The sequence below is a fragment of the Oncorhynchus mykiss genome, chromosome 2, assembly GCF_013265735.2.
Source record: "Oncorhynchus mykiss isolate Arlee chromosome 2, USDA_OmykA_1.1, whole genome shotgun sequence".
In the NCBI taxonomy this organism is placed as follows: Eukaryota; Metazoa; Chordata; class Actinopteri; order Salmoniformes; family Salmonidae; genus Oncorhynchus; species Oncorhynchus mykiss.
The window spans coordinates 88,558,169-88,576,176 of record NC_048566.1 but is presented as its reverse complement, the minus strand read 5'-3'; the positions used below and the strand labels follow the sequence as shown (position 1 = coordinate 88,576,176).

The 18,008-nt window shown below is 41.9% G+C and overlaps 2 protein-coding genes across 7 annotated transcripts in view; one reads left to right on the top strand and one right to left on the bottom strand.

The window, feature by feature from the left end:
- Positions 1-1,973: 1,973 nt before the first annotated feature.
- On the top strand, positions 1,974-6,826 carry LOC110499068 (homeobox protein DBX1-B-like). Its single transcript, XM_021575949.2, has 4 exons — positions 1,974-2,490; positions 2,679-2,783; positions 5,688-5,890; positions 6,052-6,826. The coding sequence occupies exons 1-4, from the start codon at positions 2,124-2,126 to the stop codon at positions 6,367-6,369; spliced, it is 993 nt and encodes a 330-aa protein (XP_021431624.1). The 5' UTR covers positions 1,974-2,123; the 3' UTR covers positions 6,370-6,826.
- Positions 6,827-9,111: 2,285 nt separating this feature from the next.
- LOC110499041 (neuron navigator 2) overlaps positions 9,112-18,008 on the bottom strand; it is a 168,429-nt gene continuing 159,532 nt past the window's right edge. For 4 of the 6 annotated variants that reach the window (XM_036958477.1, XM_036958478.1, XM_036958481.1 and 1 more), the window contains 15 exons: positions 17,718-17,990; positions 16,019-16,027; positions 15,650-15,825; positions 14,330-14,483; positions 13,973-14,123; positions 13,740-13,837; positions 13,541-13,636; positions 13,101-13,269; positions 12,645-12,880; positions 12,197-12,351; positions 11,990-12,061; positions 11,535-11,731; positions 11,174-11,292; positions 10,606-10,809; positions 9,112-10,308 (listed from right to left, as the gene is read on the bottom strand). In XM_036958477.1, the coding sequence (XP_036814372.1) occupies positions 10,174-10,308; positions 10,606-10,809; positions 11,174-11,292; positions 11,535-11,731; positions 11,990-12,061; positions 12,197-12,351; positions 12,645-12,880; positions 13,101-13,269; positions 13,541-13,636; positions 13,740-13,837; positions 13,973-14,123; positions 14,330-14,483; positions 15,650-15,825; positions 16,019-16,027; positions 17,718-17,990 (2,244 nt within the window). In that variant the 3' untranslated portion in view covers positions 9,112-10,173. The remainder of the gene's footprint in view (positions 10,309-10,605; positions 10,810-11,173; positions 11,293-11,534; positions 11,732-11,989; positions 12,062-12,196; positions 12,352-12,644; positions 12,881-13,100; positions 13,270-13,540; positions 13,637-13,739; positions 13,838-13,972; positions 14,124-14,329; positions 14,484-15,649; positions 15,826-16,018; positions 16,028-17,717; positions 17,991-18,008) is intronic. The other 2 variants (XM_036958479.1, XM_036958480.1) reach the window with 1 other exon arrangement.

The window sequence follows — 18,008 nt, the reverse complement described above, 5'->3', positions numbered from 1 at the left end:
TAATCTATTTCATCAATGGGCGGTTATCATTTTCCTCCTGCGGTTTGCAACCTATCCTAAAAGTTTTCGCTTTGACATAGGCCTGCCTACTAGGCTACAATAAAATGAACCCATGTGTAGCGCTGCATGGGTCTGACTTAGCCCTCTAAACAATGCTTCTACGGTTTAAATGGCAGATACAGTGGAAAAAACTTATGGAGCTTGTAAAAAAAATAAAAAAATAAAAAATCGGTAACACTATTTTAAGGGTCCATAATAAACCATTTATAAGGCATTAACAAACAGTTTGTTCGCCATTTATTAACCATTATTAACACATTTTTAAATGTTAGTAAGCTAGTTATTCACATTGACATAGGCCTATGTATATATATTTAAATCCTGTGATGTGTGCTTATTTTTTTATCAGGTACTACTGAAATGTCTACAAATGGCATGCCCATATTTTGTTGAGAAATTTCACTGATCCCTCAAAATATTTGTAAAGTATTTATCAAGTATAAATAGCGTTAACTTTGGATTGGGGACTGCAAAAAATACTTTACTGATGATTAATAAAGGATTTATAAATGTTGGAGTAATGATTCATAAATAGTCAACACACACTTTATAAATGCATTTTAAATGGTTTGTTACGGAACCTTAAAATAAAGCGTTAACAAAAGATCATGCCCTAAACTTGTAACTCTTAAAATGGTGATAATAATAATAATACTAATTTAATGACATCAATGTGAACTATAGCTGTCATACCACCAGGTTTATTTATGTTTTATTATTAGGCCTACATAACTTGGCCTATCATTCATTTTTTAATGAAATGTCTTAAAGTCACATGGTTCATTCTCAAACCTTAGGCTAAATAGCATTATAGTGACTGTTAAAATACATTAGGCATCTAATTGCAAGTAGGCTCATTGATGATTTTTCTTCCCTGTTTTGGTCTTTCAAGAAATAGGACACACATTTCCAAGGCACACACTGACACACAACAGTTATTTTGAATAAATGTAGTCATTAAATTCAAAACCGTTTTATCTATTGGTGTCTTACAGCACAAATGCACTTAAAGAATGAGACTCTAACCGCCCATTGAAATCAAACTGAATAATACGATTTTTTAGAAAGATTTGTGTCAGGGTAAGAAAGAACAAACAGCTGAGAGGGTGACAGTTACTTCATGGATAAGAGGATAAGAGCGCAATGGCCAGAGCTGCACATTATTTTCAGAGGCACCAGCGACATGAAATGGGATCTCTCAGATTCACCGTTTTTAACACACCAGTTAAATATTCTGACATTAAAGCCTGTCTGATTTTCGCAGGGAAAAACATACTGGTACAGACGACATATTGTGCTCATAATATCCTACCCAATAGGCTATGCTACAATGTTTTTTTAAACTCCGTTTCAATGAGCTACGAGGGAAAATGGTCATACAAAACAATAAGCCTAATAATAATAATAATAATAATAACAACAATAGCCTAATTACAACATTATTTTGAATACAAGTGAATGCGGATAATATTTACAAATAATTACAATTATGGCATTGCATCCTAATAGAAATGAGGCAATCACCATACATATTCTCAAAGTTCCTCCCACAAGCCCGAAACTAACGACATTATGCTGTTATATGCTCAAATTAATTTAAAATACACTTTTTTAATAAACCCTCTATTCACAGACAAACGTTGTGGAGTCCTTTAAAATAGCCTTTAATTAGTCTCTGTGTGCTGCCACCGTTATCACAGTGAAAACTATACCAAAAAGTGGTCAGTGTGCAAAATTGATGACTACACTTTCTTTGTTAAAAGGACATTGTCTAGCGCTTGCTTATGAAGTCTAATCCAATCATAAATTGCTTCTTCGAACCAATCAGCAGGCACTGAATTTCCCCTGAAAGAAACTCACGTCGAGAACTTTGTTGAACTTCATTGTTTGACTGTCAGTTTCGAAAAGGCTTTGCTAACGGTCCACTATAAAAAGCTTCTTCTAAATGGAATGGTCAGAAGAGAACTGTGAGTCTTTCCACTTGGATCCTATAGGCCACGGAAACTCATTCAGTGAGAAAGGGCTCTTTACAATTACTTTTCCTTATCCACCCAAAAGGAGCAATGATGTTCCCTAGTGCACTTGCGGCTCCCGATATGTACCCCAGACTACTTCGACCGCCGGCAGCTCACTCTCTGCCCCAGTCCTTGCATTCAGCGTTCGCCGCCCACTCAAGCTTTTTGGTGGAGGACCTGTTGAGGATCAGCCGGCCAGTGAGCTACTTGCACCGGACGATTCCGTTACCCAGCGTGTCTCCCCCGGGATCAGGAGCCACCACGCTGACCTGCAGTCACCACACTGACCAAGCTGTCATCACCACTTCAGCACAGACAAGAACGGGCTCTCCTCAGAACCCACTCTCCATCAACAACGACCCTAACTATCTGAAGTTTGGAGTTAATGCCATCCTAGCACCAGAAACGAGAAACGGTAAGATTATTGGGAATGTATAGGCTAATGTAAACTTCATTATTTAGCATTTGTTACGCAGGGATGTGCATTTGTGTAATGCATGTATCGAGATTATGAGGGCAGTATCACAACATTTTAGGCCTATATGATTTGACAAAACGAAATGAGTAATTTAATTCAATGTTTTCTTTCATTTTGAATCACAGCATCGTGTACACCATCAATGCATCATGCCATGCACGGGAAAACCTTCCCTCTGCCATATTTTGACGGATCGTTTCACCCCTTCCTCAGAGCATCCTATTTTCCAGGTAAATCCACTTAATAATCCGATGTCATGCTCCATGTATTCAGCTGATGTCGTTGTGCCTTAAAACAATCTGCCATTGGCTAGTTGAATCTAGAGGAAATACAACCGTTAGTTCAGAGGTTGGAAGCCGAAGAACATCGTGGAATCAGTCTCGCCAATTTGATGCCCTATTTAGCAGAGGCAGGAACTGCTGACATTTTGCACCGGTTCCCCTAATCTACAAATTAGCCGCAATTGTCATGGTCTAAATTTGAGGCGGATCCCCTCTCACAAGGAAGCTGCTTGCGTCTCTTCATTGCTTCTCTTTCCCACCGAGCCAGTGCACTTAGTTACTGATAACTCACAAAGCTTTCAGCACCATGACTAATTGGTCAGCTCCCTCCGGCAGCCACACACATTCTGCTGATAGGCATTTACCAGTCATGGACTAATTTCCCATTAGGGCTATTCATTATTTCAATATTCTCACAAGACCACATAGAGGGTTATGCATGTTTATGGATCGTGCTGATGTGAAAAATCTAAAGTTAGCTAACAATACAGTGGCTTGCGAAAGTATTCACCTCAGTGGCAATTTTTCTATTTTGTTGCCTTACAACCTGGAATTAAAATAGATTTTTGGGGGGTTTGTATCATTTGATTTACACAACACGCCTACCACTTTGAAGACACTTTTTTTGTGAAACAAACAAGAAATAAGACCTTTTGCCGCAATTACAGCTGCAAGTCTCTTGGGGTAGGTCTCTATAAGCTTGGCACATCTAGCCACTGGGATTTTTGCCCATTCTTCAAGGCAACACTGCTCCAGCTCCTTCAAGTTGGATGGATTCTGCTGGTGTACAGCAATTTTTAAGTCATACCACAGATTCTCAATTGGATTGAGGTCTGGGCTTTGACTAGGCCATTCCAAGACATTTAAATGTTTCCCCTTAAACCATTCGAATGTTGCTTTAGCAGTATGCTTAGGGTCATTGTCCTGCTGGAAGGTGAACCTCCACCCCAGTCTCAAATCTCTGGAAGACTGAAACAGGTTTCCCTCAAGAATTTCCCTGTATTTAACGCCATCCATCATTCCTTCAATTCTGACCAGTTTCCCAGTCCCTGCCGATTAAAAATATCCCCACAGCATGATGCTGCCACCACCATGCTTCACTTTGGGGATGATTTTCTCGGGGTGGTGAGAGGTGTTGGGTTTGCACAAGACAGCGTTTTCCTTGATGGCCAAAAAGCTCCATTTTATTCTCATCTGACCAGAGTACCTTCTTCCATATGTTTGGGGAGTCTCCCACATGCCTTTTACCGAACACCAAACGTGTTTGCATATTTTTTTCTTTAAGCAATGACTTTTTCTGGCCACTCTTCCATAAAGCCCAGCTCTGTGGAGTGTATGGATTAAAGTGGTCCTATGGACAGATACTCCAATCTCCGCTGTGGAGCTTTGCAGCTCCTTCAAGGTTATCTTTGGTCTCTTTGTTGCCTCTCTGATTAATGCCCTCCTTGCCTGGTCTGTGAGGTTTGGTGGGTGGCCCTCTCTTGGCAGGTTTGTTGTGGTGTCATATTCTTTGCATTTTTTAATAATGGATTTAATGATGCTCCGTGGGATGTTCAAAGTTTCTGATATTTTTTTATAACGCAACCCTGATCTGGACTTCTCCACAACTTTGTCCCTGACCTGTTTGGAGAGCTCCTTGGTCTTCATGGTGCCGCTTGCTTGGTGGTAGCCCTTGCCTAGTGGTGTTGCAGACTCTAGGGCCTTTCAGAACAGGTGTGTATATATACGTAGATCATGTGACAGGTCATGTGACACTTAGATTGCACACAGGTGGACTTTATTTAACTAATTATGTGACTTCTGAAGGTAATTAGGTGCACCAGATCTTATTTAGGAGCTTCATAGCAAAGGTGATGAATACATACGCACTCACCACTTTACTGTTTTTTATTTTTTATATATTTTTTTTAACAAGTAATTTTTGTAATTTCACTTCACTAATTTGGACTATTTTGTGTATGTCCATTAAATGTAGTCCAAATAAAAAATCTATTTAAATTACAGGTTTTAATGCAACAAAATAGGAAAAACGCCAAGGGGATGAATACTTTTTCAAGGCACTGTAGATAGCACAGTAGCCTGGAGTCGTGCAAGTACAATCTAATGATAGGCTATGGGCCGGTCTAATGCTACAGTGCTCTCTGTTATACAGTATATTTCAAGATTAAGAATATAGGTTTATTTTTTTCCCGAAGTTATAGTGAATTCACACATAAATTGGCTTTCGAATAGCCAACAATAAAGACGATTAAAATATTCTAAAATGGATAAGGTGCAGATCTGGATTTAGAGACAGCTTGTTTTGAGAGCAACAAAACAACTTTAGCCTCATAGCTTTTCGTATTTAATGAAAAAGGATGTGTGGCAAAAATAGGGCCCAGCCATCAGTATTCTCCAAATGATCTTGGCATGCAGACAGTTGTGATTAGTTTGAAAGTGTAGATCTCTTTTGTTGCAGTAATATATGGCTTTAGCGGCCTGTCCTAAGCCTTTTTTCAGTTAGTTCATTACTACACAATTACCGTTCACGCTTCATTAGCTACTCTATCTTTCATTGGGCCTTTCAAAAGGGATACTCTGCCTTTTTACCATACCAATGCTATAAGGGACCAAGCAATGTGCTAATTAGCTGCTTCGTGCCAATTCACTCAAACGGACTGCATTTCGGATCTTAAAGAGAGACTTTGGTTTAAACTACGAAATAATTATCTCATATGCACCTTTAACCCCTCCACCCACTCGCTGAAGAAAAGGCCAGGCTAGTCTACTTTCACATTCACTTAGCCTATGTGTGCATTTTCTTGACTGACATGATGCAATGCTAATGGTATGTTGTTTTGAAAAATATTTTAGCATCGTCTTCAGTGGTTCCTATCCCTGGTACCTTTTCATGGCCGCTGGCTGCAAGAGGAAAGCCCAGGAGAGGGATGCTCCGACGGGCAGTGTTCTCTGATGTCCAGCGCAAAGCCCTGGAGAAAATGTTTCAGAAACAGAAATACATCAGCAAACCAGACAGAAAGAAGCTGGCTGCAAAACTTGGGCTAAAAGACTCACAGGTAAAAATTAAAAAGTAATTTAGGCCCACATCAATACAAAACATAATCTTAATATAGGCTAGGCCTATTTTGGGATTATTACTGGTATGTTATACTATTGTTATTAGAATCAACCATTAGGCCTATTAGATAGCCTAATAATATTTCATGTATTTTTCAAGGTGAAAATATGGTTCCAAAACCGAAGAATGAAATGGCGCAATTCCAAAGAGAGGGAGTTGTTGTCGTCCGGAGGTTGCCGGGAACAAACCCTTCCAACTAAAATGAACCCCCACCCGGACCTCAGTGACGTCGGGAAGAAGTCCTGTGAGGAGGTGGAGGATGCGTTCAGGCGGGACAGCCCGCGTTCAGCCTTCTGCCGCTCGCCATCAGAGCGCGAACTTTTGAACAGTGTGGAGTCGCACCTCTCTTCGCCTTGCAACTCCAGCAAGCACTCCGACTTCTCAGAATCAGAGGATGAAGAGATTACAGTGTCTTAGTTGTGCATAACACATACATTATGCTTATATAAAGTTTAAACACATACTGTATATTGTCACATATATTGTATATAGACATTATTACCCAAATGAGACCCATGCATTCTTTAATTTGAACACATAGCCTATTTGTCTGTGATATAACCAATTCTCCTATATGTTAAATGTAGGGGGTCATATTGGTTGAGGCAGATATTTCAGTACTTATTAAGCAAATTTGACATATTTTTGCACCTTTTACTCTTTGTACCATATTTTGTAAGGGGCATTTTTATACCAAGAGGATTATATCCGATTACAATGCTATTGTGAAAAGGCCAGGCTCTTACAATCCAGATGCAATGTCTTTAATCTATGTTCAATGTATAACTTAAAAATACATATATTATTTGTATGCTTTCTTTAAATGTTTGTATTTTGAGAGTATTTTTTTCCAAATAAAACTAGAAAATGTAAAGAACAACTCCTGCTTTCTTGACAATGGTAAAAAAAACACACAATAACACTTAATAAATCATTACTGAATGTCAATAGGATTCATTATATTTCTACTACAAAAAGTAGACGATGATAGATGAGGTGTCACTGCTGTTCTAATACAAAAGACAGGTCAGTATGAAAGAACGCATGGTCTTCCACTGTCTTAAAACAGACAATGAAAAGGTGCAGTCACTTTGGCCCTCCATTCTGGTTGTACACACTTCTACTGTACAGATGGCAGGTATATGGGGTATAGACCGGAGGACATACCAGTCACATAGGTAGCCTAAATAATAACAGAAAATTACATAGGTAGCCTAAATAATAACAGAAAGTTGAGACAGAGTTGAGACAATGGAACTGGGCTTAACACACTGAACATTGCTGAACAATATTTAAAACCACATGAGATCAAATAAAACTTTTTGCATTTAAAATAACTTTAGAGGATTTCTCTGAATACAAAAAAATGAAAAGTACAGTATCGTGACCAGATTTATTCTCAGTCTCATGATATTTCACATAAATTATTGACAACATACAATCTATAAACCAAACTGTACACAAATGACTACTCTCTATTTCTGTACAAGATTTCTAGAAAATGTTTTCAAAACGTGGGATTCAGATAAAATATTTACATTTTTTTTTTACATAAGCAAAATGCACATATCAAATAATTATTAAACATTATTAACAACTAGATTCAATAGCACACCTTTTTCACAACATTCCAACATCCAAACTTTGTGGGACCAAGAAAAGAAAAACAAACATTTTCTATTTGTGCTTGCATCACCCTTTACAATCCAGTAAGACATGGTAGTGAAAATACAAACCTCACAAAAATATTCACACATCAATGTACTTACAATACAACTTTTGACAATACGTAAAAATGGAAGCGAATTTTTGTTTTGGCTTTAGTCAAAAATTCCAAATGAAATTTGCATAGCATTTGTTTCTAAGAACACTCAGAGGATGAACAGCAACAACACTGGCAGATAATGGGGACCTTGTGAGGGGGAGCAACCAAAGTGGTGCCTCGTAGTAGCATAAGCCACTCTGAAAAAACTCCATCTTATTAGGGAATCAATTCTAGTCACTCCAATACAGCAACACTGAGGATCCCATTAACACTTGATGTAAATGGTCCTGGTGCTAATTCTCCAGAGTGAATGACTAGACACGCCAGCCTCTGTCTCAAAGCCATGCAGTCGCTCGGATTCCTTTCTAGACTGGGACCTTTCAGATGTGGGTCTACATGTCCAAAGTGCCTCTATAAGAGAAACACTGGGTTGAAACATTTCATGCAGGGATTGCGCTCCGTTTTGAGCTGAACAAAAGACAAACAAGCACGGTTGGGATACTGTTTGAAATGCTCATGAGGTAATATATAAAAAAAAATAATTCTGTCAATAAGTTCACATTTTCCCAAGCAGAGCACCAAAAAATCCTATAAGCATCACTGATTTAAAAAAATCCCTAACCAAAGCCTAGACCTTTTTGCTACCCGCTAGGTGCACAGAAAGGATGTGTTTTCATCAAAGTCTGAACAAGCTAGCAGCCAGGACCTAAACTCTGCACAGCCTCTATAGAAATCATGTTCATTAAAGGCATGCGTGTTACCACCGTTGTTATAAAAGTAGCAAGGCATCATTTGAAAGTTAAGCATAAAAAATATGTCCACCATGGTGTGTGCCTCTCCACTAAGAAAATGCACACAGGTCAAGCTGCTAGGTAAAGTCCCCCCTTATCTCAGCTCGCTGGTCACCATAGCAGCACCCACCTGTAGCACGCGCTCCAGCAGGTATATCTCTATGGTCACCCCCAAAACCAATTCTTCCTTTGGCCGCCTCTCCTTCCAGTTCTCTGCTGCCAATGACTGGAACAAACTACAAAAATCTCTGAAACTGGAAACACTTATCTCCCTCACTAGCTTTAAGCACCATATGTCAGAGCAGCTCACAGATTACTGCACCTGTACATAGCCCATTTATAATTTAGCCCAAACAACTACCTCTCCCCCTACTGTATTTATTTTGCTCCTTTGCACCCCATTATTTCTCTCTACTTTGCACATTCTTCCACTGCAAATCAACCATTCCAGTGTTTTACTTGCTATATTGTATTTACTTCGCCAACATGGCCTTTTTTTTGCCTTTACCTCCCTTATCTCACCTCACTTGTTCACATTGTATATAGACTTATTTTTCTACTGTATTATTGACTGTATGTTTGTTTTACTCCATGTGTAACTCTGCGTTGTTGTATGTGTCGAACTGCTTTGCTTTATCTTGGCCAGGTCGCAATTGTAAATGAGAACTTGTTCTCAACTTGCCTACTTGGTTAAATAAAGGTGAAATAAAAAATAAATTAAAAAAAGCTCTATGCAGCTGAGTGAATGTATATCCAGTTATTGCTACTCAGTTTGGACCACATAAGCTATAGCCTAGGTTAGGTCACAGTCAAGGCAACCGGTTTGACATCTGATAAACTATAGCCTAGGTTAGGTCACAGTCAAGGCAACCGGTTTGACATCTCATGAGCTATAGCCTAGGTTAGGTCACAGTCAAGGCAACCGGTTTGACATCTCATGAGCTATAGCCTAGGTTAGGTCACAGTCAAGGCAACCGGTTTGACATCTCATGAGCTATAGCCTAGGTTAGGTCACAGTCAAGGCAACAGGTTTGACGTCTCATAAGATTTGTCATTTATTTATATGGTTGACTGTCTTTGCCTGTGATTGTAAACATACTCCTAATAAACACTGAAAATAGTAGAGTACTGAGTTGAAATTATTCAGGTTATTGAACTTTGACTGGGATTTTTATCTTGGGTTACCAGCACCCAGTATGGCCCAAGGCTATTAAATTCCAGTCCTGGAAGGGAGAAACATTTCAGTTTTTTTTGTTTCTATCTGGTAGTTAATTGTATTCAAGTGGTTTCCAGATCTGAATTAGAAGGAGAGGATGAAAAAACAGAAGTATTTCATCCCTTCAGGACGGGAATTTAATAGCCCTGTAAGGTCTACACTCTTAGAATAAAAGGTTATGCTATCTAGAACCTAAAAGGGTTCTTCGGCTGTCCCCATAGGAGGACCCTTTGAAGAACCCTTTTTGGAAAGTAGTGAGTTCCAACTATTATGTAATATGTCTGCCTAAAGATCTGAAATTACAGAAGTCCAAATTCTAACTTTAAATACATCTTCAAATACATAACCTCATATCAGTCTCCCATTGATGTCAATGGATGACTAACACAAAGGTATCTCAAGTTAGGATGTGTCCCAGCCACAGTGAGTATTATCTGACCCAGTGAGACTCATAGTGTGCACTCCAGTGATAAGTCCAGCACGGTGTTGTCATGGTGATCCTGGTTGCTGTTGGAGTCGCTGTCGTAGCTCTGAGTGCTGGCAGAGCAGTGGGCCGCTTCCTTTAGCTTCATCAGCATGTTCATCTGTGGAGATTAGAGGTCAGAGGTCAGATAGGTTGTCCCCTACATACAGACACCGATGCTAACCATAAAAGCATCAATAGGACAGTAGATAGTCTTTAAAAGCACCTTAATGAAAGACTTTGATCTTGGATACAAACATCAAGTGAAGCCTTTGTCCATACAGACCATCATCACATACAGGATTATTGTGTAATGTCATACCAAACAGACTTTCTTCAATATTTCCAAATCCAACTGATATTTGGGATGAAGATTGTCAGAAAGGCTAACATGAGGAAGGGATTATAATTCACTTACCAGGGGGTCTCCGTTAGTGTCTCCCTGGGGAACCTGCTTGCTGGGACAGCCGTCTTTGGAGATGGAGTATCCATCGAATCCCACGTCCACTGGCCGGAGCTTCAGCAGCTGGGTCCATTCGTGCTGCAGGGGGCTGGCTGCCCAGGGATAGCTCTCCACCACCCACTGTGCTGGATCCTCCCATGGAGCTCTCCTCCCATACAGCTAGGAGACAGACAGGTCGACAGACAGACAGACTCGGTTAGAATAATACTAGATGATCAGTGATTTTCCTTAAAAACTACTCCTTCAAGGGTTTTTCTTTATGTTTACTATTTTCTACATTGTAGAATAATAGTAAAGACATCAAGACTATGAAATAACACATATGGAATCATGTAGTAACCAAAAAAGTGTTAAAAAATATGTGTGTGTGTGTGTGTGTGTGTGGGGGGGGGGGCTTATTATATACATGCATGTATTGCATCTCTGTGTATGTGTGTTAGTTACTAACCATCATTCAAAGGCCTTGTTCTACTGCAAATGTGAATTGATGCCACATTTCCAGCGTTGTGTAATTTTACAGTACCTGCAGCCCCTCTCGGACAGCCTCCAGCATGTAGGGAATGATGGAATAGTTCCACAGATCTGTGAACCACACTCTGGATCCCTCCACATCCATGGGGCAGGACAGGAAGAGGCGGGGCCCTGGGAGGAAGATAGAGAGACAAATGTCAACAAAACATCTCTTTTCATTCAATAGAACCTTCAATCTTGTCCCATATATGTTTTCTATATTGACACATTTCAAATAGACAATAGAAAAGCATGCATTCATTCAGGCACAGTTAAATATCTATTCATCCATCTCTTACGTCATAATGTAAAACAACTTGGCCAGATAATGTCAGACAAAAAGAAAAGAAAATGTGATTTTTAGTGGATCTTACCGATGGTGACGTCCGAGGAGCTGTGGGACTCCAGGAACCGGTTGAGGTGATGCCAGACAGTAGGGATCCACTCAATGATCCTCACCAGCTCAGCATTGCGCTGTCGGCTGCTGATCTCTGTCTCCATCAGCCTCCTCCTCAGGAACCGACCCAGGAAGCCCTTCACTGGCTCAGTATGGTTGGCACACAGCACCCACCTAGACAGGACACCCACACAGTAACCAGACAACAGTTTAGAGGATGATCAGTTACTGTTCAAATGGACCTCTAATCAGGGTTAGGCAGAGAACAGAGATATCACTCCATCCATTTATAAATACTGCCCTCTTGTGGGGTCTACATGACAAGTCACACAAATACAATTTTACATTTCAGAATAGAGATGACATCATACCACATTAATTGTTTACTGAAAAAATACAGTCACATATAAGAAATTATAGGATATGATATACTTGAAGTTATGATGAAGCTGGAGGTTGGGAGTGGTCGATGTAGCCTGATTCATTGTTCCAATGATATAAGGACTGTGAAAAAACAAGTAATTGAGGATTTAGGAGTGTCACACAAATACAAATGTTTTTATGTGTGTGTATATATGTGTGTGTGGGTGTGCCTGTGCGTCTCTGTGTGTCTGTGTGTGTGTGTGTGTGTGTACTGACCAGCGGTGGTGCTTGCAGCTGAGCAGGCCATTGAAGACCTCTCCCAGGGAGCTGCTGCGGTGCAGGTTGTCCAGTATGACCACAAGGGGCATGTTCACCCCATGACTCATACTATTACACTTGTCAGCCAGGTTAGACAGGTACTGACACAGCTCCTGGACACCAGCAACAAACAGACTACAGAGTTTAACATTTCTACATTAACCACACAATGATTCCCCATACAGCCTCTAAAATACCACACAGATACCTTACTAATGACATATCAAACATGTTTTCCAATGACTGTATCCTCCAACAGTTCAAATGTAAGGAGGAATAAGCATTTCCATTCTGTAATGTCCTCTCTCTCATATAGCTATACTCATTAGGGTTAGATTCTGGCACCTCTGCTCTCATACAGAAAGTATCTCATGGTAAAGGTTATTCCTGATAGTGTTTGACAGACCTTGCTTGACTTGTGGTCTACGTTGAACGTGGCAATGGTCCCATCGGTGACCTCACTCCTCTCCCTCAGCACCATGTGTTCGGCCAACCGGCTGGCCAGGAAGCTCTTTCCAGTGCCGCTGGGGCCAGACAGGATGATCCTGCCGTGGTCATGCAGCTGGGACAAGTAGCGCTGCAGCAGGGGCTTGGGAATCAGTGTCTCGAATACCAGGCTGTCCTGGCTGTGCTCACACACACCTACAGGCAGGTGGCAGCACAGAACACATAAATGTTAAAGGATATGTTCACTTATTTTTTTATTATTCACTTATTTGTTTTGTTATTCACTGATCCAGACAGCTTTTAATTACAGGGCTCAGATTTACTTAAATAGTGACTACTAGCAAAAACAACGGGAGTGATAGGGGCATAGATCTCATTTTCTAAACTTTGCACAGAGGTCCATTCTTGCCCATACCTTTGAGGGAGACAGAGATGGTGTCACTATCTCCAACAAGGTATCCACAGGGCAGGAGTTCAGGGGTGTCAGCCCCACTGGTGCGATGGATGTCCCCGATGCTATAGCCCAGGACACAGTCTGAGTTTAGACCCAGCTGGCTGACTGGGTCCACATGGATGATGTACTCCTGCAGGACCAGGGACCAATCACAAATCAGATACAGGACCAGGGACCAATCACATTATCAGATACAGGACCAGGGACCAATCACATTATCAGATACAAGACCTGGGACCAATCACATTATCAGATACAAGACCTGGGACCAATGACATTATCAGCTACAAGACCAGGGACCAATCAAATAATCAGATACAGGAACAGGGACCAATCACACATCAAATACAGGTGTAACTAGTCACTCCTCTACCAAGAGTTTTTAGTGCCTGTTGATTTACCTTGAAGAGACGTCTGACCACCCCATCAAGCACATCCCACTTAGTTTTCCCACTGACACCAATGCAACCAATCAGGAAATGACGAGGTCTACGGTCCTATAAAATAAGATACGATATTAAGGACAAATATGGGCACAGTCATCCATTATTTGGTAGCCATTGTAATTTTTGTGAGTTGGAAATGTAAGAAGTTTGGTACCTCTTTCCACTTGGTGTCCTCATCCAGAGTTACGACCACCTTGACGTGTTGTCCTTCTTTCCGTGAGCTACCGTCCCCGTTGTCCTCCAACAGCATGTCTACAGAGACAGGGACATAGATGTTGACTACTGCAAACCGGACTACAAACAATCACAGACACACATACACACGCACAGAGACTAAAACATGCACGCACGCACACTTTGATCACTTACTCACACACTCAATCTTACCGAGGCTGGTGGACTCTGTTAGGGCGAGGCCGTGCTGTGACTGGCCCGCTGAGGGTGAGGCCACTGAGGCCTGTGAGGCTGCTCTGCTGCAGCTGTCCTGACTCTCCATCTTCAGACAGTCATTCTCAGTCTTCAGCCTCTCTATCTCGCCCTGAGGACAGGTTACAACACACCAGGTCAAACACAGCTCAAAGCATCTCACCACATTCTATTTGATGTGCTTTGTGATGGCCAATGTTTGAGTGGTCATTTATAGGGTGTGGAGTTTTCCCCAGGTCACAAGGTCAGGGAAACCTCCAGGCCCTCGTCATGTCCTATGTCATTGGTCATATGTGGTTACGTTATGGTCACCCTCACCTGCATGCGGTTCATGGACTCCCTGAGCTGGTCCAGCTGGTGGGCGGAGCTGAGGGCCTCCAGGCGTATGTCAGTCAGCTTCATCTCCTTGTCTCGGAGCTCACTGCGGAGCCCCATCACCTTCTCCGCCTCGCTGTCTGTGTACTCTGAGATCCTGCAGACAAGACATAGACAGTCTGGTCAGTTCAGGGTTATACAGAAGGCCAGTCCTCAATAGCACATCCCCAGAAAATCCCATGAAGCACATTCTCTTGCAGACAATTATCAGACAATTATGCTTTTCATACAGTGATCAAAAGCTCAGTAACATGCTATACAAGTACATGTTTTGTCACTGCCAAGAAATATTGTTGCTTATTCCAAGTTAATCCAGAGGCACTGAATCACTGTGTTGTAGATAGGGGTCCAGGCAATCAGGCAATAGTAAACAGGACAAGATGAAGGTCCTGTGAAGGATGTGTGATTGGCTCCTTCATTCTAGTTTCAATAGCACAACAGGCATGAGTGATGAAGTTGAGATGAACTGGTAGGATAATCACTTGGTGCATCAAGGCCATTTGTTAGGATTATCCATCATCAGAATTGATCATAAAGTGAATGGGGGTTTACAGACGTTATTCACACTCTATTACCGAGCCAGAGACCCAGACCTCAACACCCCAGTTCTACCGCCCCGGCCACGCCCACTAACAGGCAGGGGAGAGAGAATGGGGCTAGAGAAACAGACAGACGGACAAGAGAGGGACAGATTCAATACAAACATCCAACTAGGGACTAAAACAATGAGGCCATGCAGTCTCTAATTATCACACACAGAGTTATGCATGTGGTACTGGTATATAGGGGTTACTGGTGTATATGGGGTACTGGTGTATATGGGGTACTGGTGTATATGGGGAACTGGTGTATATGGGGAACTGGTGTATATGGGGTGCTGATATATATGGGGTGCTGGTGCATATGGGGTACTGGTGCATATGGGGTACTGGTGCATATGGGGTACTGGTGCATATGGGGTACTGGTGTATATATATATATACACTGTACATATAAACTTCTTTGTATCAGACACGATGGGAGTCAGTTGTAATCATTAATATGGTCATGTAATCCTTCCAACCCCTGAGTTGACTCCCGACCCCTGAGTTGACTCCCGACCCCTGAGTTGACTCCCGACCCCTGAGTTGACTCCCGACCCCTGAGTTGACTCCCGACCCCTGAGTTGAGGGAACAGGGAGCTTCTATTATGATCCACTATCTCCTCCCAGTTATAAACAGGTGAGCGTCTAATGTTCTATTGGTCTGGGCCCAGGTACTCACAAAGAGTTGGAGTGGGAGTTCTGGAGCATGGGTGTAGAGATGGTGGAGCAGTTATATGCTGTTAGCTTGGGGGAGGAGGGCAGAGAACAGTCGGTCATCTCCTCAATGTCTGAGTGGGAGGACGCAGACTTGGGCGACTTCTTCTTCCCAAATGCCTGCTTGAAGGAGCTCCGCAGCTGCAGCCGGGGACAGGGGGAGGAACAGGGAGCAGGGAAGAAAAGAGAGAGACCTGAGTACATAGTGAAACACACAGACACATCAGGGAGTTGAAAGAAAAACCTGTACACAAAGCATTTATAAACTTCTACTCTTTCACCATCTCCAACTGAACAAGCAATAATATTTTTTGGAAAGAGTGTGTGATCTTACCTCATAAACCTGCCACACCATAGGAGAGCACAAGAGGGAAAATACAAGACAAAACAGCATGCTGATCATAGACAACTTTAACTTTTAGCTCACTTAAATAATCCAAGACCTTGTACAGGTGTTAGGGACAGAGACTAGGCTGTTCACAAGGTAGCTCACTAAAGAGACTGAATGCAAACAACTCACAGCTACACACAGGGAATGAACACCAGGCTATTAGAGAGAATAAGATATCACTTTGACAACTTCTCACTAATTGACATGACTACTCAATCACTAAAAGGCAGATTTAGATATTTAAACTCAGGAGCCGTCTCCCCACTTGTGGTCAAATATTCAGGTACTCCACGGTTGTACTTCTAACCTATACATAGCTACAGATGTCCTATCTTAATTTGATCACACTGTTGTTGCAGATATTTTCATTTAAACAGGTTAAAAAGGATTCTAAAGTTTGTCATTTTCACTTGAAAATTTCCGACTTTATTTATTTTAACAAAAAATATAACAACCCCTATAAAAATGTCCATTAATTATAATCCACATAATAATTCACCTTTCCTGTTGCTGCAGGATTATTTTACTGCTGTGAGAAACTGGTCAAATTAAGATAGTACATCTGTACAAGTATCATCACTGTGGACAGTCTGCATACATAGTCATCTTTCACCTTCCCTCCAACACACGCAACAGCATTATTATATCAGGACAAAAGAACACACACACATTTTAATTTGACTTCATAGGTTACAGGCCATGTTGAACCAGAATATACACACATCTGCCTTTTCTACAGGCAAAAAAATTTACATTGACCTAAGCTTGTATCTAACTATAACAGACTACAGACTAAACCTTATTGTAGCAACGTACAGTTTGTTTGCGGTTTTTCATATGCAATAAGAGAACTGCTCACAAAACTCCACTCACAGTCTAGTTTCTAGAGGAGCTCCCTAAGAGCAATAAGCATATTCACCTTTGCTCCTGCACAAGGAGGCTGAGACAATCAGGAGGATTGGAGGAAAGGTCAAAAACACATTACAGATTAGACAGACAGACACACACAGAGCGACAGACAGACAGCTAGCTAGTCAGCCAGCGACAGACAGACACACACAGAGCGACAGACAGACAGCTAGCTAGTCAGCCAGCGACAGACAGACAGACAGAGACACAGACACACAGAGCGACAGACAGCTAGCTAGTCAGCCAGCGACAGACAGACAGACAGACAGACACACAGAGTGACAGACAGACAGTTAGCTAGTCAGCCAGCGACAGACAGACAGACAGACAGACACACACAGAGCGACAGAAAGACAGTTAGCTAGTCAGCCAGCGACAGACAGACACACACAGAGTGACAGACAGACACACACACAGAGCGACAGACAGACAGACACAGAGCGACAGACAGAGAGACACACACAGAGCGACAGACAGACACACACAGAGCGACAGACAGACAGCTAGCTAGTCAGCCAGCGACAGACAGACAGACAGACAGACACACACAGAGCGACAGACAGACAGTTAGCTAGTCAGCCAGCGACAGACAGACACACACAGAGCGACAGACAGAGAGACACACACAGAGCGACAGACAGACACACACAGAGCGACAGACAGACAGCTAGCTAGTCAGCCAGCGACAGACAGACATACAGACAGACAGACAGACAGACAGTGGAGGACCTACCCAGTTCTTCTTCTTCTTGTTCTTGGAGTCCAGCTCCTGGTTGCTGCCCACACTGGAGTGGCTGGTGGCGCTTGTGATGCTGGACACACTGTCAGATGAGTGCTGTCTGTGGATACGCAGGTCCAGGTGAGACTGGGAGCTCTCATTGGCTGAAGCTATGGAATGGCAGGAGGTCTCTGGGAGATTGATGTCACCGTTGATGGCTGCCTGGACTGCGGTATTCTGCTTCTTCAGGTGTTCTATGGTCTTCCTCAGCTCGTTTAGCTCAGAGTCCTACAACACAACAACATG